This window comes from Poromitra crassiceps (genome assembly GCF_964638095.1).
Source record: "Poromitra crassiceps genome assembly, chromosome: 16".
NCBI lineage: Eukaryota > Metazoa > Chordata > Actinopteri > Beryciformes > Melamphaidae > Poromitra > Poromitra crassiceps.
In genome coordinates this window covers 31,284,838-31,308,749 of record NC_139645.1, presented here as the reverse complement: position 1 = coordinate 31,308,749, position 23,912 = coordinate 31,284,838, and the positions used below count along the sequence as shown (strand labels likewise).

Genomic DNA, 23,912 nt, shown 5'->3' with positions numbered 1-23,912 from the left:
AACCAAGTTCTTTCCCTTGTCTAAACATAACCAACATTGATTTATTTGAGTTGAACGTTGGAAAGACAGCCAGGCTTTCTAAGTAACCAGCGGTTTAGCTCAAATGGCTCATTTAAAAAAAACTACAGTAGGGCAATATCTTACACCCAAGTGCAAGTGCAAATCTTTGCTAGTTTCCAGCACTCAGACTTTTTTTCTTTTAATTACCACTGGGTCAGTACAGCAAAGGACCTGTTTCAGTGACCCAGTGGTCATTAAGAGACTGGGTCAGTACATCAAAGGACCTGTTTCAGTGACCCAGTGGTCATTAAGAGACTGGGTCAGTACATCAAAGGACCTGTTTCAGTGACCCAGTGGTCATTAAAAGACTGGGTCAGTACATCAAAGGACCTGTTTCAGTGACCCAGTGGTCATTAAGAGACTGGGTCAGTACATCAAAGGACCTGTTTCAGTGACCCAGTGGTCATTAAGAGACTGGGTCAGTACATCAAAGGACCTGTTTCAGTGACCCAGTGGTCATTAAGAGACTGGGTCAGTACATCAAAGGACCTGTTTCAGTGACCCAGTGGTCATTAAAAGGAAAACATTTAGATTTTGAGTGCTAGAAACTAGCAAAGATTTGCCCTTGCACTTGGGTGTAAGATATGGCCGCTAGTCTGACGTTAGCTCCCAAATGTTCCCGCCTCTTGGAGGGGAAAGTTGGTCAAAACTGATGTTAAGGCGGGACATCTGCTCATTTCTCCAATCACCTACCTCGGCTTTGTTTACATGTGTGGTGATTGGTCAAATACAATTGAACTTCCTTCCACAATCTCTCTTTATAATCTCAAATTATAAATGTTAAAGTGCAAAGTAAAAGTCCTTTATAGTGGCGTGTGTGTGTGTGTGTGTGCGTGTGTGTGTGCGCGCATGTGTGTGTGTGTGTGTGTGTGCGTGCGTGCATGCGTGCGTGTGTGTGTGTGATGTGTGTGGTGGTAATGAAGGAGATGCAAGCGCTGCCTTTTCACTTTCCCCGCCCAGATGTATCCTGCCCGTCCCACCAGGGGATTGAACCAACGACCTTCTGGTCACAAGCTGGCAGGCCACCACTGCCCACATATGGATGACGATAATGATCATGAAATATTATCCATCCTCATCAAGTTTGCTTTTGACAACAACAAAAAAATGCAGTGGAGAAAGCCTTGTTGTCCCCCAGGTCCTCAAGTTTCTACTGTGGTAAGACCTGACCATGGCACCCTAGGTCCTCCAGTTTCTACTGTGGTAAGACCTGACCATGGCACCACAGGTCCTCCAGTTTCTACTGTGGTAAGACCTGACCATGGCACCCCAGGTCCTCCAGTTTCTACTGTGGTAAGACGTGACCATGGCACCACAGGTCCTCCAGTTTCTACTGTGGTAAGACCTGACCATGGCACCCCAGGTCCTCCAGTTTCTACTGTGGTAAGACCTGACCATGGCACCACAGGTCCTCCAGTTTCTACTGTGGTAAGACCTGACCATGGCACCACAGGTCCTCCAGTTTCTACTGTGGTAAGACCTGACCATGGCACCACAGGTCCTCCAGTTTATACTGTGGTAAGACCTGACCATGGCACCACAGGTCCTCCAGTTTCTACTGTGGTAAGACCTGACCATGGCACCCCAGGTCCCCAGTTTTACTGTGGTAAGACCTGACCATGGCACCCCAGGTCCTCCAGTTTCTACTGTGGTAAGACCTGACCATGGCACCCCAGGTCCCCAGTTTCTACTGTGGTAAGACCTGACCATGGCACCCCAGGTCCCCCAGTTTCTACTGTGGTAAGACCTGACCATGGCACCCAGGTCCTCCAGTTTCTACTGTGGTAAGACCTGACCATGGCACCCCAGGTCCCCAGTTTCTACTGTGGTAAGACCTGACCATGGCACCCCAGGTCCCCAGTTTCTACTGTGGTAAGACCTGACCATGGCACCCCAGGTCCCCAGTTTCTACTCTGGTAAGACCTGACCATGGCACCCCAGGTCCCCAGTTTCTACTGTGGTAAGACCTGACCATGGCACCACAGGTCCTCCAGTTTCTACTGTGGTAAGACCTGACCATGGCACTCCAGGTCCTCCAGTTTCTACTGTGGTAAGACCTGACCATGGCACCCTAGGTCCTCCAGTTTCTACTGTGGTAAGACCTGACCATGGCACCACAGGTCCTCCAGTTTCTACTGTGGTAAGACCTGACCATGGCACCCTAGGTCCTCCAGTTTCTACTGTGGTAAGACCTGACCATGGCACCACAGGTCCTCCAGTTTCTACTGTGGTAAGACCTGACCATGGCACCCCAGGTCCCCAGTTTCTACTGTGGTAAGACCTGACCATGGCACCCCAGGTCCTCCAGTTTCTACTGTGGTAAGACCTGACCATGGCACCCCAGGTCCTCCAGTTTCTACTGTGGTAAGACCTGACCATGGCACCCCAGGTCCTCCAGTTTCTACTGTGGTAAGACCTGCCCATGGTACCCCAGGTCCCCAGTTTTACTGTGGTAAGACCTGACCATGGTACCCCAGGTCCCCCAGTTTCTACTGTGGTAAGACCTGACCATGGCACCCCAGGTCCCCAGTTTATACTATGGTAAGATCTGACCATGGCACCACAGGTCCTCCAGTTTCTACTATGGTAAGACCTGACCATGGCACCACAGGTCCTCCAGTTTCTACTGTGGTAAGACCTGACCATGGCACCACAGGTCCTCCAGTTTCTACTATGGTAAGACCTGACCATGGCACCCAGGTCCTCCAGTTTCTACTGTGGTAAGACCTGACCATGGCACCCCAGGTCCTCCAGTTTCTACTGTGGTAAGATCTGACCATGGCACCACAGGTCCTCCAGTTTCTACTGTGGTAAGGCCTGACCATGGCACCCCAGGTCCTCCAGTTTCTACTGTGGTAAGACCTGACCATGGCACCCAGGTCCTCCAGTTTCTACTGTGGTAAGACCTGACCATGGCACCACAGGTCCTCCAGTTTCTACTGTGGTAAGACCTGACCATGGCACCCAGGTCCTCCAGTTTCTACTGTGGTAAGACCTGACCATGGCACCCAGGTCCTCCAGTTTCTACTGTGGTAAGACCTGACCATGGCACCACAGGTCCTCCAGTTTCTACTGTGGTAAGACCTGACCATGGCACCCCAGGTCCTCCAGTTTCTACTGTGGTAAGACCTGACCATGGCACCCCAGGCCCCCAGTTTCTACTATGGTAAGACCTGACCATGGCACCCCAGGTCCTCCAGTTTCTACTGTGGTAAGACCTGACCATGGTACCACAGGTCCTCCAGTTTCTACTGTGGTAAGACCTGACCATGGCACCCCAGGTCCTCCAGTTTCTACTGTGGTAAGACCTGACCATGGCACCCCAGGTCCTCCAGTTTCTACTGTGGTAAGACCTGACCATGGCACCCCAGGTCCTCCAGTTTCTACTATGGTAAGACCTGACCATGGCACCCAGGTCCTCAGTTTCTACTGTGGTAAGACCTGACCATGGCACCCAGGTCCCCAGTTTCTACTGTGGTAAGATCTGACCATGGCACCCCAGGTCCCCAGTTTCTACTGTGGTAAGACCTGACCATGGCACCCCAGGTCCTCCAGTTTCTACTGTGGTAAGACCTGACCATGGCACCACAGGTCCTCCAGTTTCTACTGTGGTAAGACCTGACCATGGCACCACAGGTCCTCCAGTTTCTACTGTGGTAAGACCTGACCATGGCACTGCAGGTCCTCCAGTTTCTACTGTGGTAAGACCTGACCATGGCACCACAGGTCCTCCAGTTTCTGCTGTGGTAAGACCTGACCATGGCACCACAGGTCCTCCAGTTTCTACTGTGGTAAGACCTGACCATGGCACCCAGGTCCTCCAGTTTCTACTGTGGTAAGACCTGACCATGGCACTTTCATGCTTGTTATCATTTTCAGTAGCTTATCTTTTAGCCAAGGTCATGTGTATTGTTCTTTGTCAGGACTTGATAACGAGCCCGCATGCTAAAGCTAACACTGGCTATTTTTCCCTGCACATTTTTCTTAAGAGGTATGTCTTTTTTGGTGAGGAATTCTCTATATTTGGATTTCCCTGTCACTGTCAAGACCTAAAGCACTGTTACTCCCATTAACACTAATGGCAGCAGAGAGGCTTATATGATATAAGTTATATCATAAAGAAACAAACAGGTTAATGTAAGACATATTAGTACTTTTTACTCAGTATTTCTCAGTAGTGTCTTAAGTAGGCTACTACTGAGATAATGATATATTTTCTAGTTATTAGGGTTAGGGTTAGTTTCTCATCATCATCCAACTAAAACAAAATTCAACATAAATAGAGGACATTTTACTGTAGAGTATCTCCCTTGGATCATCATAAGCTGTACAACAGAACAGAAAATTTATCTCGTTCTCAATTTCAGACAAGTCACAAAGCAAACAAAGTCTATCTTCTTCAGGGGTAGCATTAAACCTACCAGTTTCCAGTGCCAAGGGCGTCGTGCTTCACTGGATTTTATCCGTCAAAATGTTTATATAAATAACTTTTATTTAACTAGGGAGTCACGTTGAGATTAAAAACCTCTGACTTTTACAAGTGAGACCTATAGCTGAGGCAGGGTCAAATAGCAGCATCAGATCACATAACAGGACAACAACATCAGATTACAACACAGCAACAAATACATCAGAAACAGTGCATAAAAAAGGAAGCAATATTTAGTCGTGTGTCTGTTAATTGATGCAAGTGCAGCTAACAGCGACCACTTCCATTATCCTATATGTTTAAAATCATTTAAAATCAGGGCCTGCAGGTCATTCCAGGACCAAGGGCCATAGTCGAACAGGCTCGCTTTGCCAAAACTCTGTTAAAACCCTGGAGAAAAAAATAATAATGAAAATACACGTAAGGTCTGAAATTAGTATTGCAGGGCTGTTTTTTGGGGAAAATGTCATTTTGAGGAGCATGCAGAAAATGTGTTCAAAAGTAGCATAAAGTAATCAGTTACATTGTGATACTTGGATTACATTACCGATTACAATTTTTAACAGGTAATTGTATCGGATTACATTTTTAAAGTAACACTCCCAACCCTGGTTGTAGGGCTGTGAATCTTCACTGGCCTCACAATTTGATTCGATTACGATTCAGAGGCATCTTGATGCATCTTAAATCGATGCATCACTTTTTTTCCCCAATACATGATTTATTTTTTCTCACTTTCTTTTTTCTCACTGTGTGGCTACTTTTAAAATAAAAGTGCATTTAGAATGGCATTGTATTATGATCCATAATTAAAATAAACAACTGCATGTACTTCCATTATATTTTATTTGATTATTAAAAAAATAATAATAATATATATATTTTTTTTAAATCGATTTTTGACATTTGTGAATCGATGCAGAATCGTGCAGGTCCGCATAGCGATGCATTTTATAATCGATTATTTTTGACACCCCTGGTTGTAGCCTACGCAAAGTGAGGGATGACCATCCTAGCATGCTGCTGTGTAAGGTACAGTGACGGGTCCTCAAGCTAGAATAGGTGATATACCTCTCAAGGCTGAGTGATACAGGGGGTCCAGGTTGGAGCAGGTGGACGATGAAGCAAACCTAGTATAGTGATAGTACCATAATCAATCTGAGAAGAAGGCCAGCAGCTAAGCCAGTGGTCAGTCCTTCACAGTACACTGAGCCATGGCTCTTCTGATGGAGACTGTCGTCTCTTCTGATGGAGACTCTCATCTCTCTCGTCTCTTCTGATGGAGGCTCTCATCTCTTCTGGTCCAGAAGGGAGCAAAACATGTTTTGCTTTGACAGCTGCTGTTTGCTGGATTTGCCAGAGTACAGAGAGAGAGAGAGAGAGAGAGAGAGAGAGAGGGATGTTGTGGAAGGAGTCCAAGGCTGGATTTGAACTTGGCACATGGTGGGGTCATCTATCTATCTATCTATCTATCTATCTATCTATCTATCTATCTATCTATCTATCTATCTATCTATCTATCTATCTATCTATCTATCTATCTATCTATCTATCTATCTATCTATCTACTGGCCTGTTGAAAGATGAAAAATGTTCCTCACTGCATGCTACCATAAAAGCTGGGGCAGATCAAATGAGATGTTTGGTGAAGGAGGTAATTTGAGGTGGAACTGTTCTTTAATTATGGACATGGCAGATTCACACGGGATTAAGATCACAGACAACCTCCGCAATCATTACAAATGACCTAGCAGAGGTCCCTGGGCTCTTTTCACAGCAAAGCAGGAAGTAAAGCATGTGTAACCAATAACATTAACAAGGAGGGCCCCTGGCACTGGAACACCTAAACGGGATGGAACCATCATTAATGGTATTGGTTACAATACACTTCCTGCTTTTACCACCTCAAAACGGTTGCTGTGAGATGGGTCCATACTAGTGCCATGTGAATAAGGGCTTTAGCCAACTGAGTCAACACTACAGGACACTGTTTATTCCCATTTGGATTTGGTCCAGCTGAGCTGTTTCCACTGTCGGGCCAGGCTGGGCTGATCAGGGCTTGGACATTGCACCCCTTCCCCCCCCCACCCACCCTTCCCCCCATGGCTATTGATTAAAATATAGATAATTGATGTGATCTGATTGGTCAAATTCACATGTACTGATAGTTTCTCCATGGTTAAATGATGGATTAGCTTGCTTTGCTAACTCTTTTGTTCACCACAGAGCTAGTTAGCAATCATCCATTCCTTGCAACATTCTTATCTCTGATTATGTTTACTCGCCTCGTGCTGCTGTGAGTAGTACAAAGGCACAGCCTATTTTTATCCCCAACATACCATAATCACTCTGGGGTATTATCGCTGGCTTTATTCCCATTATGATACAGTTGTTGAGCTGGCCCTGGTCAGCCCTGCTGTGGAAAGTGTGAGACAAATTAAACGTTTATTTACAGACAACTAGCCTAACTATGATGCACAATCAGTCATAGAACAGAAGGATATAGCACAAACACCCAAGGAAAGACTTCCAAGAAAATAGCAACTTGATTTGAGATTGTCTATGTGATTATTAGTAATAATAATTAATCCATACTTTCCCATTCTTCAGCTCCATATGTTTATTAAATTACAACACTCTGTGTATATTATTATTGTTGTTTTCCTCTGCTGTATCCTATTTGTTGCTGCAAGGAGGACCCAGTATTATTAATCCAGAACAGTGACTTTAGTATTTGGCACTGAAAAGGAAAGTTGACATTTGTAATTGAACAAAGAAGTTTTGGTCATAGATGTCATTTTGGGCTCAGTGGAAATAAATAGACCTATTCTGTCATTTTATCTGTCTGGATTCCTTCAGCCAATCAGCGTAGCCAAATCCAGTCCTTCAGCCAATCAGCGTCGGATCCAGTCAAAACCAAATCCACTCGGAAGAACGGCGAAAACGTCTTTTCTTGTTCTTGTTTAATTGTTGTTTTTGGATTTGCGTCTATTTCTGCAATATCTGCACTTACGGCCGTGTAAACTCTACCAACCTTAACATTACTGCCCGTGCCCGTTGCTTCGGGAGCCGCAGAGCCATGGGAGCAGCCATTACTGTTTCGCCAGCGGCGTCCCTGATTGGCTGGTTATGTTTTCAACTACCAGGCAGGTCCCTGATTGGCCTGTGAACTTTGTAATTTCTGAAAAGGCCCGCCCCTGGCTGGAGGCCAGACGTTCCCTCAGAACCAAACAATGTGAGATCACGTGACCGGATGGTTTAACAGCTACTTCTGACCCGTTCTTATGTCTTCCCTTCACTTCTCTCATCCATGATCATTTAAGGTTACAGGAAGATCTGTTCTCTTGTCTGGGTGCTGTCAGCCCTGTATCTTACTATTGCTGCCTCATTCTGGTTAAGACTGTCAGTTAGATGCCTAAAACGTAACACGTAATTGTAGGTTGAAGACCAACACACACCCCAAAAGCAGCTGGGGCAGGAGACTTGATGGTAATGATAAGGTGGTTTTTGGACAGTCAGTAGTTGAAACAAAACGGAGTTGAATCAGCGAATCCCTCCTGGTTTTATTTTAAGAGCTGGGATGCCTTCAGAAGCTTCTTTGAGTCTGTGTTTTTTGTCTTATTACCTTATGTCTTTCAGCAGGATATTAAAGAATAAATGTGTACATGTATTTGGGTGACATTTGACGGACAGATGTAGCATATTATGTGTGTTTTCAGGATCAAGAAATCGCTTGAACTGTACGTCAATGATTTGGGTGTAACATAAAGTCAGAGAAGTTTTAGGCACACATTTTGATCATCCTCTGTGTTAAACTACGCCTAACCTTTACAACCTCCACACCCTCTCTCCCCTACCTTCTCCAGGGAACATCATCGGCTCTGGGATCTTCATCTCTCCCAAAGGGGTGCTAGAACATGCGGGCTCGGTGGGTCTGTCGCTCATCGTGTGGGTGCTGGGAGGGGGCATCTGCGCCCTGGGGTCCATGTGCTACGCCGAGCTGGGCGTCACCATCCCCAAGTCTGGAGGAGACTACTCCTACGTGACGGAGATCTTTGGAGGGCTGGTGGGGTGAGTAGTTGTCATATTTCAACACGTCTGGTGGTAGGGCTGTGAATCTTCACTGGCCTCACGATTCGATTCGATTACGATTCAGAGGGCTACGATTCGATTCGATTACGATTATTAATGCATCTCGATGCATCTCGATGCATCTTAAATCGATGCATCACTTTTTTTCCCCAATACATGATTTATTTTTTCTCACTTTATTTTTTCTCACTGTGTGCCTACTTTTAAAATAAAATTGCATTTGGAATTGCATTGTATTATGATCCATAATTAAAATAAACAACTGCATGTACTTCCATTATATTTTATTTGATTATTACGGTATTATTATTATTATTTTTTACATTTTAGATTTTTGACATTGTGAATCGATGCAGAATCGTGCACGTCCGCATCGCGATGCATCTTATAATCGATTATTTTTGACACCCCTATCTGGTGGTGTACAGTTTTGGATGCTGGTCTGTCTTTAACACAATATACAGTATGTTCATAACAACATGAGACAACATGTTACACTGTTGTCATGTGAAAACCTCGTCACTTCAATTTTACGTCATTTACATGGTCCTCTGTGGGACCTTCTGGGCTTATGAATCTCAGGTTCTCACCTCTTGGTGTGGACCTTGTTATACAGCAGTCCAGATGCAGATGTATGCAGGGAGAATGGTTCAGTTTCGCCGGACTCTTCATCTGGAACCAATCAGCTGTGAATGTGTTGTGAAGCTCCTGTGGTCATGTGATATGTAAAGTGACCCTGGAGCAGCACTGTTAGTCTGAGAGAGTCAAAGAGGCCCTCCTCTGCTGTGGGACGGATCACTCCTTTCACTTCTTCTGTCTCCTTTCATTCATTCATTTGCACAAACGGAGGGGAAACGGAAAGAGCAAACATTTGTGCATCAAAAAGCCAAAGAGCCTAATCAGAGCCTTTCACGTCAAACCAAGCAAAGTGAAGAGAGCAGTCCTGCTTTGAACACAGTTGATATCGTCGTCTTAACATCCATCTAGTTGATTTAACTTTTGAATCAGCCCGAGCCGCCACAGGCAGAGAGAAACCTAAAGCTGGGCCAAAAGCTCCTGGCTGTAGCTCTCTGGCTACTTGGCTAGTAATTGCGGCTATTGACTGGAGCCTTTTTTGGCTGTTTTCAGCTCATTGTAAATGTTTTGCGGTGAGACACGTCGAGATCCAGGATGTTCTTGTCTTCTCAGGTCTCCTCTCCTCTTCTGGTGGTGAAAAGGGTTTGTCTGAAATGATGTTCGGACCACAATCAAACAAGCACGGAAGTCTTAGATCATCAATGAAGTTGTAGCAGCCAGTCAGCCAACAGCAAACAGCAAAACAGCAAAAATGGCATCCAGGACTAGGTCATTTCAATGATTGTAACATGAAATTACACAATACGGTAATATCGTTAGGGTGGCGCTGTCGCCTCACAGCAAGAAGGAACCTGGGTTCGATTCCCACCTAGGATGCTGTGGCCCCCAGGGCATGCCCCCTTACCGCATGCCCTCAGTGCCTATAGTGCCCAGGTGAGGTATCTTGTGAAAAGGGCCTTTCTGTGGGGAGTTTGCATGTTCTCCCTGTGCTCCCCTGGGGTTCCTCCATATGGACCCACACTAAAAACATGCAGAAGATCGTCAACTGACCAGCGACGACTACAACAGAAGTTGGTCTTCAGGCGCTGTACACTAGAAAGCTGGACACTGCTCATCGCTGCCCCCAAGAGGAAAGACAAACCTGGATGGGATAAATGCAGAGACTATTTCACCAGCCACCGTCAGCATGAGTGTGTGTGTGTGTGTGGCTGGCACGTGTTGTACAATGGGTGTCATGTGAGACTGGTTTGTTCGTCCGGTTCTTCTAAATCAAGTCCTGTAAAACGACCACAATGGCTTCCATTCTGTTGACACAGATAAGGAATGTGGTCCTCTTTCAGGCACCATTTTTCAAACAGCTTCCACTTGTTCTGAATAGTAGGAGACCGACTGCGGACAGATTCAGCCACTCAGGGGCCACGCCCACAGTGCCAGGCTCTCTCAGGGGCCACGCCCACAGTGACAGGCACTCTCAGAGGCCACGCCCACAGTGACAGGCTCTCTCAGGGGCCACGCCCACAGTGCCAGGCTCTCTCAGGGGCCACGCCCACAGTGACAGGCTCTCTCAGGGGCCACGCCCACAGTGACAGGCTCTCTCAGGGGCCACGCCCACAGTGCCAGACTTTCTCAGAGGCCACGCCCACAGTGACAGGCTCTCTCAGGGGCCACGCCCACAGTGCCAGGCTCTCTCAGAGGCCACGCCCACAGTGCCAGGCTCTCTCAGGGGCCACGCCCACAGTGACAGGCTCTCTCAGGGGCCACGCCCAGAGTGACAGGCTCTCTCAGGGGCCACGCCCACAGTGACAGGCACTCTCAGGGGCCATGCCCACAGTGTCAGGCTCTCTCAGGGGCCACGCCCACAGTGACAGGCTCTCTCAGGGGCCCACGCCCACAGTGCCAGGCTCTCTCAGGGGCCACGCCCACAGTGACAGGCTCTCTCAGGGGCCACGCCCACAGTGACAGGCTCTCTCAGGGGCCACGCCCACAGTGCCAGGCTCTCTCAGGGGCCACGCCCACAGTGACAGGCTCTCTCAGGGGCCACGCCCACAGTGCCAGGCTCTCTCAGGGGCCACGCCCACAGTGCCAGGCTCTCTCAGGGGCCACGCCCACAGTGTCAGAGATGTGTGAGAGATCATGTGCAAATAAATCAGTATAGTTTTTCGGTGGAGTGCCCCTTTAATGTGTTTGAATTGTCAGCTTCATGTGGATGTGTCATTAAAGGGCTAATAATTTGTCACATATTAACCCTTGGTGTCTTGCCCCTACATATTAACCCTTGGTGTCTTGCCCCTACATATTAACCCTTGGTGTCTTGTCCCTACATATTAACCCTTGGTGTCTTGCCCCTACATATTAACCCTTGGTGTCTTGTCCCTGTAGCTTCCTGCTGCTATGGAGTGCTGTCCTCATCATGTATCCCACCACGCTGGCCGTCATCGCCCTCACCTTCTCCAACTACGTCCTGCAGCCGGCCTTCCAGAACTGCGTGCCTCCATACATGGCCACCAGACTGCTCTCCACCGTCTGTATCTGTGAGTCCCACACAGTCTCACTCATTTTAACCCACTTTTAACACCTTTCACTGGTAGTCTGGTAGTCTTCTCTCATTTTGTCTCCAATTTGTCACTTAGGTTGAGAACATCTTCGTTAAAATTGGCTAAGTGGTGTGGTTACGGTGGCGGTGTCTGTGGCGGTGTCAGTCCCGATTATGATCTCATCAGTGATGTCATCAGTGACGTCACTCGAGCAACTGTGATTGCGCAACTTTGATGTCACTTAGGCAGTTGTGATGTCATCAGTGATGTCACTCGAGCAACTGTGATGTAGTATAAGCCGATGGCGCACAGTTGCATGATGGCGCCTAAGTGGGTGGGCGGTGTCTGTCTCTCTGTCTATCTGTCAGTCACAATTTTGGGAGGCTGCGGAGCGGGCAATTTCCATAACTGCAGCCATGGCGCATCATCTCCAGAGTCTCCACGCTACGCGCTTTATTTTTGTACTTTGTCTTGTTTCATGTGTACAAATGTGCTCTCTTTATGTTTATGAATATGATGATTTTAGTGGTTTTGTATTCTGCGTCGTTTTCAGGACACTTTACTGCAAGCATGAATTAATGAAGTCAAGTCAAGCCAGCACAAACAAACCACTAACCATCTCCTGGGGTGGTGCGTTGTATTAGAGGGGTCAGAGTTCATTTGGCACGTTCACATTATGGACAAAGAAATGGCTGAGTCAGGACTGAGTCCACTGGAACGACTGCACTGTAGCTGCTCCCCATACTGTAGGCCATATTGTTTTTCGGATGATGGCGAAGGCTGGAGGCACCCTCTCTGCCTGTGATTGGCCTAGCGTCAAACGTTCATCCAATCACATTCGCTTGGCTATCCTGCGTCTATTTCTACAGTCTGTGGTCAGACAGACAGCAGTTTCGCTTGCTAGCATGCATGAAAGACTGTGTGTGTTTATGTTTTTGATATAGTCTGGTCTCTGATTTATAATGCTGCCGCTACTCTTGGCAGTGCACGTATGTAGCCTACAGACAAATAAAAAAGAAAAGGTAAAAGATGAATGAGAATTGATCAAGGGTTATATAAAAACAGTGTCAATGCCCATTTACTCATTCTAACACAAGAGTGACATGCATTTGAATTGAAATATATATCAGTATGTGGTGTTTGCCCAGCCCTTCATTGGGAAATGCAGCTTTATGGAGTGGGATCAGGTGGAGATGGTCTTCAGAAACTTTGATGAGATTGACAGAAAGTAAACATTGTTTCAGATACATGGTGTAGTTGTGGAAAAGTGTGTGTGAGTTTGGAAGAGGAGTGCACCACTAGGTGGAGACATGCATCCATAGCAGTGTTGATTTCGTAGACGAAAACTATGAGGAAAAATGTTAGTGGACTACCTATTTTCACTGGTGAAAACTAGACTAAATGTTAGGGAGGGACGACTTGGGCAGAGATCCAATCAGAAGAGAAGAAGAAGTTAAACATCTGTGTCTGTATTGCACATTCAAACCTTAAAACAATTCCAGAATAAGAGATTAATATATCTTTACAATAAGTTTGGAAATTCTAATGAATAGTTACGGTTTTCTTTGACTAAGATGAGATGAAAATATAGACACTTAATTGACAAAAACTTGACTAAATGAAATCAGGATGAGGTTGACTAAATATGATAAGAGCTTGAGAGAAAGTGGATTATAGCTCACTCAGATAAACATGTGACTGTTCTGTGATATGCAAAGGTTGTTCGTTCAATCCCAGCCTCAGGCAATTTCTTAAAAATTACTCGCATTATAAGCTGCAGCAGTGATCCTTCTTTATCATCACCAGTTGTTTGAACACTGATAGAAATAAGCTGATGAAGGAGACTAGTCAGTCTAGCTAAACTCACTGGTACAAATTAGGGATGGGCATCGAATTTCGAATTTTCGAATAATCGTTATTATCAAGGTCGACTTTTATTATTGAAATTCGAAATTTGTTTATTGATTTTTTTTTTTTTTTTGTGAGTGAAATGTTGCATTGTCTCCCCTGATTCTAAGTATAGTCGAATCGCTTGGTTTGAGCAAGAAAAACAATTTTTATAAGCAACCTCTCCCTCTTCATGGGATTTCATCCGCCATTAATTTTTCCATAAACCTTGCTTAAAATGCTTATAAAAATGGTTTTACTTGCTCAAACCAAGCGATTCGACTATACTTAGAATCAGGGGAGACAATGCAACATTTCACAAAAAAAAAAAAAAACATTTTTAATTTTTTTTAAAAAAATTTTTTTTTTTCGAATTTCGATTAAAAGTCGACTTTGGCCAGCGAATTTCGAATAGTGTTTTTGCTAGAAATGCCCATCCCTAGTACAAATCTCACCTGTCTCACTCTTTATGCTCTGTGTTATTGTCAGTGTGAATACAGTGTGTAGAAATCAAAAGCTTAACTCCCAGCTCATAGCTCAGTCGTCTGAGCGGCTGTGTCACTGTCTCTGTCTGACAGGTAGACTGTTGGTTCGATTCCCGATGGAGGAGACATATTACAGCACTGCCCTGTCTTTAACATCACCAGGTGATATCATGGTTCATCCCTGCTGCAGGTGACATCATGGTTCGTCCCTGCTGCAGGTGACATCATGGTTCGTCCCTGCTGCAGCTGACATCATGATGCATCCCTGCTGCAGGTGACATCATGGTATGTCCCTGCTGCAGGTGACATCATGGTGCATCCCTGCTGCAGGTGACATCATGATGCATCCCTGCTGCAGGTGACATCATGGTGCATCCCTGCTGCAGGTGACATCATGATGCATCCCTGCTGCAGGTGACATCATGGTGCGTGCATCCCTGCTGCAGGTGACATCATGGTGCATCCCTGCTGCAGGTGACATCATGATGCATCCCTGCTGCAGGTGACATCATGGTGCATCCCTGCTGCAGGTGACATCATGGTGCATCCCTGCTGCAGGTGACATCATGATGCATCTCTGCTGCAGGTGACATCATGATGCATCCCTGCTGCAGGTGACATCATGATGCATCCCTGCTGCAGGTGATATCATGATGCATCCCTGCTGCAGGTGACATCATGATGCATCCCTGCTGCAGGTGACATCATGGTGCATCCCTGCTGCAGGTGCATCCCTGCTGCAGGTGATATCATGATGCATCCCTGCTGCAGGTGATATCATGGTGCATCCCTGCTGCAGGTGACATCATAGTGCATCCCTGCTGCAGGTGATATCATGGTGCATCCCTGCTGCAGGTGATATCATGGTGCATCCCTGCTGCAGGTGATACCTGCTGCAGGTGATATCATGGTACATCCCTGCTGCAGGTGACATCATGATGCATCCCTGCTGCAGGTGACATCATGATGCATCCCTGCTGCAGGTGACATCATGATGCATCCCTGCTGCAGGTGACATCATGATGCATCCCTGCTGCAGGTGACATCATGATGCATCCCTGCTGCAGGTGACATCATGGTGCAACCCTGCTGCAGGTGACATCATGATGCATCCTTGCTGCAGGTGACATCATGGTGCATCCCTGCTGCAGGTGACATCATGATGCATCCCTGCTGCAGGTGACATCATGATGCATCCCTGCTGCAGGTGATATCATGGTGCATCCCTGCTGCAGGTGATATCATGGTGCATCCCTGCTGCAGGTGATATCATGGTTCATCCCTGCTGCAGGTGATACCTGCTGCAGGTGATATCATGGTACATCCCTGCTGCAGGTGATATCATGGTACATCCCTGCTGCAGGTGATATCATGGTACATCCCTGCTGCAGGTGATATCATGATGCATCCCTGCTGCAGGTGACATCATGGTTCATCCCTGCTGCAGGTGACATCATGGTTCATCCCTGCTGCAGGTGACATCATGATGCATCCCTGCTGCAGGTGACATCATGGTGCATCCCTGCTGCAGGTGACATCATGGTGCATCCCTGCTGCAGGTGACATCATGGTTCATCCCTGCTGCAGGTGACATCATGATGCATCCCTGCTGCAGGTGACATCATGATGCATCCCTGCTGCAGGTGATATCATGGTGCATCCCTGCTGCAGGTGACATCATGGTTCATCCCTGCTGCAGGTGACATCATGATGCATCCCTGCTGCAGGTGACATCATGGTGCATCCCTGCTGCAGGTGACATCATGGTGCATCCCTGCTGCAGGTGACATCATGGTGCATCCCTGCTGCAGGTGATATCATGATGCATCCCTGCTGCAGGTGACATCATGGTGCATCCCTGCTGCAGGTGACATCATGGTTCATCCCTGCTGCAGGTGATATCATGGTGCATCCCTGCTGCAGGTGATATCATGGTACATCCCTACTGCAGGTGACATCATGGTACATCCCTGCTGCAGGTGATATCATGGTGCGTCCCTGCCGCAGGTGACATCATGGTACGTCCCTGCTGCAGGTGACATCATGGTGCATCCCTGCTGCAGGTGATATCATGGTGCATCCCTGCTGCAGGTGACATCATGGTACGTCCCTGCTGCAGGTGACATCATGGTACATCCCTGCTGCAGGTGATATGGTGTGACCGTACAGACCTGTATGAGATGAGTTGTGTTTTGATGATGTGTCGGACTAACAGCTGACAGTTGACTCCAACGAGGAGACATGTGTTTACGATGAGAGAACTTAGGAAGCCTGGTCTCAGTTGAACTCTTCAGTATAAAAGAAGATGATAATAATTCAAGGAAAGTTACAACACTAATGGATGATTTCTGTAAACAAGCCCAGTAACCATTAACTGATCAGTTATAGGGCCAACGGTCTAACCTTGACCAGGATCAAAGACTTCTAATCTAAATGACACAAAGACACTACTGATACAGATGGATCAGTAGATAATCAGTCTGGATGTCAATAGACAATAGTTAGTGTCTCTCTCAGATAGGCTACGTCACTATTTACAGCTTTTTTTTCTTTTTTCACCTGGGGAACTTCCCCCTGTGATGAGGCTTTATAGCTGCGTCATTACCATGGATAATGTGTAGCCAGGAAATATAAAATAACAGCATATGAATATGCAAATAACACAAATACCTTCATAAAATGCGTGACAATATTTTTCTATTGGACACAGTAACCATTTAAAGCTCAAATGATTAATGTAACATGCAAGAGAGGCATAATGTTACGTGTGTGTGTGTGTGTGTGTGTGTGTGTGTGTGTGTGTGTGTGTGTGTGTGTGTGTGTGTGTGTGTGTGTGCGTGTGTGTGCGTACGCGCGTGTCCATGTGTAGTTGTCAGTGTCAGCCTACATAATGGTGCCAGCCTTTGTAGCCACCGCTAATGAGCGGGCGTGTCCTGGCCTATTGTGCATTGTTTTGACAGCGGTTACCATGACGACACCCGTCACTGAACACCATGGAAGCAGGAAGTGGGCAGGACACCTTGCAAATCAGTGAGGGAGGATCCCATTGGCCATTTGGCATCTTCATTGACTGTTTTTAAATGTTTTTTTTTAGATTTTAGATTTTTTTAGTTTTTTATTGACATAATATTATTGCCCAGCTCTAGTTCAGGCCGATTGAGGTCAGACTTCTGGAGCTCGTAATATCTGTCATTGTGCCAAATGTCTCTGTGATGTACCAACTCAGGAGTTTGTGCCAACATGGCAGAAAAGTGAATAATAAGCCAGCAGAAAAACAAGTGTTTGGTGTTTGGACCCTGAGACAACAGTGATCAGTTGCTGCATGGTCAATATGGAGGAACTGAACCACACAGTCAGATTCTGCTGCTGTAGCTTTCAACAAACCATAACAAGTCATCATCACAATCTGACAGGTAATTAGGCCTGACATTTTAAAATGACTGCATGGGATTAGCATGACTTGGGCATGTCTGTAAAGGGGAGACGCGTGGGTCCCCATAGAAGCCATTCTCATTCAGATATCTTGAGGTCAGAGGTCAAGTCACCCCTTTGAAAATGGCCATGCCAGTTTTTCCCCCCTCGAGTACTTTAGCCTGAATGTGGAGCGTAATTTACTGTATTTACTGCCCCCTTCCCAACAAGCTAGCTGCTAGCATGATATAGTTGCTACAATGGATGCCTTAGGTCTTCTAGTCTCATATGATACACATCTTCACTAGCCCCGGTCAAATCGCTAGTGGATACAGCACCCCAAAAAATATTAATGAATCAAAAATACAAATAATCTCTTTGACGGGGGTTCCGCGGACCCCACTTTAAGAACCCCTGGCCTAAGCAAAGGGAATTGGCATTGGAAGTCGATTTACTATAAAGTGATTTTTGTAAAAAAACAAACAAAAAAACAGACATGTTCCTGGTGGGAGTGTTTGGCCACTGGAACAGCCAGTCAGGTGACAGGATTAACTGGTTGTTCTGGACCCCTGCCAGGCCAACTAAACTGTTTTTAGTTTAGCGCTCTGAATGTAAGTCAGTCTAGATATGTGCTCAGCTCACACACACACACACACACACACACACACGCTATCTCCCTCCCCTATGAATGTACTCAATAAGAGTCCAGAACACATCCAGTTACATTACCAACAGTGTGTGTGTGTGTGTGTGTGTGTGTGTGTGTGTGTGTGTGTGTGTGTGTGTGTGTGTGTGTGTGTGTGTGTGTAGGTGTGTGTGTGTGTGTGTGTGTGTGTGTGTGTGTGTGTGTGTGTGTGTGTGTGTGTGTGTGTGTGTGTGTGTGTGTGTGTGTGTGTGTGTGTGTGTGTGTGTGTGTGTGTGTGTGTGTGTGAGTGAGCCGGTCGGGACCAGTTAACGCCTGGCTGTTCTAAGAACTTCTAAGAATAGGAGCCTGGTCAGTCATGTGTCCGTGTCAGGACATTTCAGTAGCACTGCTCTCATCACATCACCACACATTAACATATTCATATGAATATATTCATTCATATATTCATATTAATAACTGCCAAAAGACCCAAATGCCAATCTGCAAAAAGTACATGTATGTATGTTTTCCCAGGAATGATGGACAATCATCATTTCAATCACGAGAGACAAGCAAAGTATTAAGTACAGTAGTGGGGCAGTTAATGGTGTGTGTGTGTGTGTGTGTGTGTGTGTGTGTGTGTGTGTGTGTGTGTGTGTGTGTGTGTGTGTGTGTGTGCGCGTGCGTGCGTGCGTGCGTGCGTGTGTGTGTGTGTGTGTGTGTGTGTGGGGGTGATAACGGCAGCATGAATGGACTAAAGTGGAGTGAGAAACATATTAAGAAGCAGCAAGATGATTGGCTAACAATGGAGGTGTGTCGCTGTGCTATGTGACCAGCTGATGTGAGCAGCTGATATCTCGATCGACGAGCCGGGAAATGACAGCAAGAGTTATGAGAGGGCATGTGTGAGAGATGGCAGGATGGTGTGAGACGTCAAGCTACTGTAAGCATGCAGAAGTTAAGTTAAGTTAAGTTATCCTTTATTTATCCCCGTGGGGAAATTCATCCTCTGCATTTGACCCATCCTCTACTAGGAACCTTCCTAGAACTAGGAGCAGTGGGCAGCCGCAGTGCAGCACCCGGGGAGCAACTCCAGTTCTTTTGCAAGTGTCTTGGTCAGGGGCCACTGACAGGAGTATTAACCCTAACATACATGTCTTTGATGGTGGGAGGAAACCGGAGCACCCGGAGAAAACCCACACAAACACGGGGAGAACATGCAAACTCCACACAGAAAGGACCTGGGACGGACCAGGGTTCGAACCCGGGACCTTCTTTTTTTTTTTTTTTTTCTTTAGACTCCCTGATAGGAAGATAGACTTCCTGACTGGACTGCCATTACTGAGAACCATGACTTTTTGAAATTATTTCAAATCCATACATGATCATGGAAACTTTGATCATGATCATGGAAACCCTGTGCCTGTTTATATTTTTTGTCTCACTAATTACCTTCTGGCCTCTTGTGTTGTTATTTTTTGTGTTTGGTGAGCCAAAGACAATGTTCTACCTTGGTGGACAATAAAGTTATATTCAATTCAATTAAATTAAATTCTAAATTCTCCGTTTTCAGCTAAACACATGACAACTTGGCATCTCAGGGCTTCTGGGGACTTGGATTACGCCAGACGAGCAGGATGGAGCCTTTCTTATGCCTCCGCCGGCGATAGCCAGGCTTGACGCATTATGGATTTGGCTTTTGGTGGTCAAAGGTCAAAGTTCAGGGTCACTGTGACCTTACGAATGCCATTCCCAAGTTTGTTAACATGATATCTCAGGAATGGCTTGACGGAATTCCTTCCAATTTGGCTCAAAGGTCAAATTGGACGCAAGGATTTTGGTGGTCAAATGTCAAAGTTCAAGGTCAATGTGTTGGTTCCAGCCTTAAAACTCATAAGCATTTTCCGAAATGTCTATGGAGAAAATGAATGGGGAACTCTCTTCCGGGGCAAGAAACGTCATGGAAAGTCATGTGACTGTTGAGCTCTATAAGCCACAACCAGCAAAATCCTACTGCTTAAGACCTCCTCAGAGGCCTACATTTACAACCTAATGTCTCTTCAGCACTCTTTGGCATTGCATCAACTGACCAACTGACCAACAGATTATTAATAAGCATGAGCACATGATGACCTTCATGACTCTGCTTGGCCGTAGGATCTTGTTGCACTGGACATCCTCCAAACCAGCAAACTCCTCACTATGGACGAGTGATCTGATGCTCCACTTCAAACTTGATCCAAATGAAATACACACCCAGAGGGTCCAAAGAGCAGTTCTACTTCACCTGGAACTCAGTAATGTATCTCAGCAAACTCAAATCCCCGTGCTTATAACCCAAAACGATGTATGCATTTATTTTGCTAGAATATATCAGATATTAGCCTTTCTTTTTTTATTGTCTTTTTCCCTATTGGGATGCACAGTCAGGGATTTGGTAGGATGGGTGGAAGGAGAAGAAGAAGAAGAAGTTTTGATGTTGGCATTCCAACAAGAACATGAATGGTTCTGTCTGTTATCCAATTCTTCCCATAAGATGACATGAACAGAGCGTTTTCTGAGCTGCATCCCCGACATTCAATTCAATTCAATTCAATTCACTTTATTTGTGAAGGGACAGTGTACATTAATCAACATAGTCATGTACCGTAAATTCCGGACTATAAGCCGCACCTTTTTTCCCGTTTTTTGGCCTTTTTTGGCCCCTGCGGCTTATATAACGGTGCGGCTTATCTATGGATTTTTTCAAAAAAAAAAAAAAAAAAAAAAAAATCTCTCTTTTTTAGCACTCTCTCTAACTATAAATCCACTTCTGTTTTAATTTCCTCTCTTGCCCTCTTTTCACACCACACTGTATGACACTGTATGACACTGTATGACACTGTGTGCACTGTAAATAACAACACAGGTGGTGTTGTGTTATGTTGTTTTGTTGAAATGTTAATAAATGGGAGCATTACATATGGTAATTAAACATTAAAACACAAAAAAAAAAAAAAAAAAAAAAAAAAAATACCATTAAAACACCCGCGGCTTATAGTCCGGTGCGGCTTATATAAGAAAAAAATAGTCAACTTTGAAGGTGCGGCTTATACACCGGTGCGCCTTATAGTCCGGAATTTACGGTAAATATACCCGATTTAGCCAGAAGCCTAATTTTCCCTTTGCCTGGTGTTGATTGGCATCCTATAAAGAAAAACTTGCAATAGTTAAAAACAACAGCAAAAGACAGGAAACAAAATAAAAAATAACAGCAACAACAAAAAACACCATTGTTAGGAAAAAATAAGGAAGTGCACATACAGTACAGGTAAAACAGGATAAAAACAACATAGGTAAATCTGAAGTTTGACAGACTGAATTTTACTTTATTGCAGATTCGTTTATTGTGATGTCCGTAGACATGACTGTAATCAACATGGCAGCATTCAAGTGTTTTAAGCTTTCAGGTGGACTTTCAGGTTTCTGCTTGTGCATGATGATCTAAGCAAAAGGAAATATTTTTTCTCCATTGATAATTAAATGTATTAATATAAAGCTATATAAACTATTAAAAAAACGACTTCAGTGAGTGAGTGAAATCAGTGTGTGAATTTGTGCGTGCTGTTGTTGGGTTGGGTAGTGGTGGGAGGGGGGTCACGAACCCCAGCCTAAAGTTTTTTCGGGGGCTCAAAAAGGTTGAGAACCACTGCCTATAGGGGTACGCGTAGCGCAGTTTGGGAACCACTGGGCTTGACCATTAAGAAATCAAATCAAATAAATAACTTAACATAAACACTCACCTTATGTGCTGTTTCCCCTCATGCTTTTGATAGATGTCACTAATTAGTTTCTAGTTTTTGTTTTGAACTTACTATACCTGTATGATTGAAATGAGCGTCACACTGACTAGACATGTCTTTTTGTGGACAAAATTAAACAAGGTGGTGGTGGTTGTTGTTGTTGTTGTTGTTGTTGTAGTACTCCTGTAGTAGTTAATATTAACAGTGATTAAAAGATTAAATGTTGTTAGGAGTGTTCAGACTGGACATGCTATATGAAATGCTCTTGAAAATCACATGACTGTTTCATTGAATGCTGCACAGAACTCATTTAGAGGTTGATTGAGGGATCATGGTAGGTCACCAGACCAGCTACTGCTCTGATTGGCTGGCAAAGGCCCGCCCTACTCTTAGCGCTGATTGGTCAATTTCAGACCACATTTCCAGTGTCTACAGTACATAGACACTGGAGCAAAATCTGACTGGCTTGTACAAGGTAGTTGGTGACTGTGGGGAAATAGCATAGTAACATTTTAATATTTTTGGCATAGTAAAATGTTTTGTATTACTTCGCACCGCCAAGTCCCAAAATCATACTAATTGCCACATCCTATTGGCTCTGTGATAGCATTTTGAAGTTTGAAGTGTAAATGTATCATCAGACCAGAGCACGTATGTCTTTAATCCCACACAGCCCTGCACACTTTGAAGCTGCAGCTTCTCCTGAATTCACATCATAAACATGTGTGTTCTATTCTCAGCTCTGTGTCAAACACACTGTGGAGAAAATGTACGAGCACATTCCTGTCATCACAGAGGAATGCCAGACCTGATTTCCTGCTGTAGGAGCAACTCACACTCCAGTCTCTGCATAAAATGACTCTGTGCCCTTTAACAGCCACAGCTGTAGTTTGAGGGCGGGTCTAGGGGGTTTGAAATTGAATGAGTGACAGGTTGTAGCAACCAGTGTTGGGGGTAACTCATTACAAAAGTAACATATTACATGTAATATATTACTTTTAGCAGTAACTCAGTAATATAACTTATTACTTATAGGATTTCAGTAATATTATACCAGTTACTTTGTCAAGTCACTCAAGTTACAAATTGAGTTAATGTTTTTTAATCAAAGCACCTATTTAAATAAAGATACAATCATTTCCTAAACAAACTGTGTGTTTTCATGCAAATAACCACTACATATGTAGATGTATGCAAATAACCACTCTTGATGACAACAAAGGAAAAGGATACAATTTTGAATTTTGGATTGTTTACACTGACTTCAAGGCGGTTGAAATAATTTTCCGTGGTGGTTCCGTGGTGGCAATGTCATTCTGCTGCTGCTGTTGTTTTGGTGAAAGTAATGCAAAAGTAGTGTAATAAGTAACGAGTTACTCTACACAGACAGTAATATTGTAAAGTAACTTATTACCTTCAAATGAAAGTAAGACTGGTAGCAACCAATGGGAGAGTGGCTTTCAGTTCGACGATAGAATGCAAACGGCAAACTTCTAGCAGTGAATGGTGCAAACTATTGTCTTACACTTGCATCATATAACGTTTCAATGCAGGCCTATGTTATGTAGTTATATATGTTATGTTATGTAGTTATGTATGTTATGTTATGTAGTTATGTATGTTATATATGTTATGTTATGTAGTTAGGTGGAGAGCAGCGAATCAACGTTATATTTATTATTTGAAGAGTGATGCTGCAGAAGCCAGGCTTCCTGAGGCAACCAGGTGGGCGGTCTCAGGGTGGGCGGGCCTCCCTGATCGCCAGCCGGAGCCAATGGCAGAGCTGATCCCCACAGCCTGCTTCCTGTGACTCAGACTAGCCTAAACCAAACCAGGAAATGCCACGCCCTTTTCAACCAGGAAACAACCCCCCTGAGCCCCTCCTCCTGTCAGCACCGCACCGGTGGCCTCGAGAAATGACAAAATGACAGGGAGACATTCGCTCATGATGTTGTGTGTGTGTGTGTGTGTGTGTGTGTGTGTGTGTGTGTGTGTGTGTGTATGTATGTGTGTGTGTGGTGTGTGTGTGTG

The 23,912-nt window shown here is 45.2% G+C and overlaps 1 protein-coding gene across 1 annotated transcript in view; it reads left to right on the top strand.

The window, feature by feature from the left end:
- Positions 1-3,195: 3,195 nt before the first annotated feature.
- The window catches only part of LOC310791589 (asc-type amino acid transporter 1-like), a gene marked incomplete at both ends in the record, with an annotated part of 27,931 nt that continues 7,214 nt past the window's right edge, over positions 3,196-23,912 (top strand). The window contains 3 exons of the mRNA XM_083653256.1: positions 3,196-3,226; positions 8,356-8,560; positions 11,537-11,688. Coding sequence (XP_083509382.1) covers positions 3,196-3,226; positions 8,356-8,560; positions 11,537-11,688 — 388 coding nt within the window. The remainder of the gene's footprint in view (positions 3,227-8,355; positions 8,561-11,536; positions 11,689-23,912) is intronic.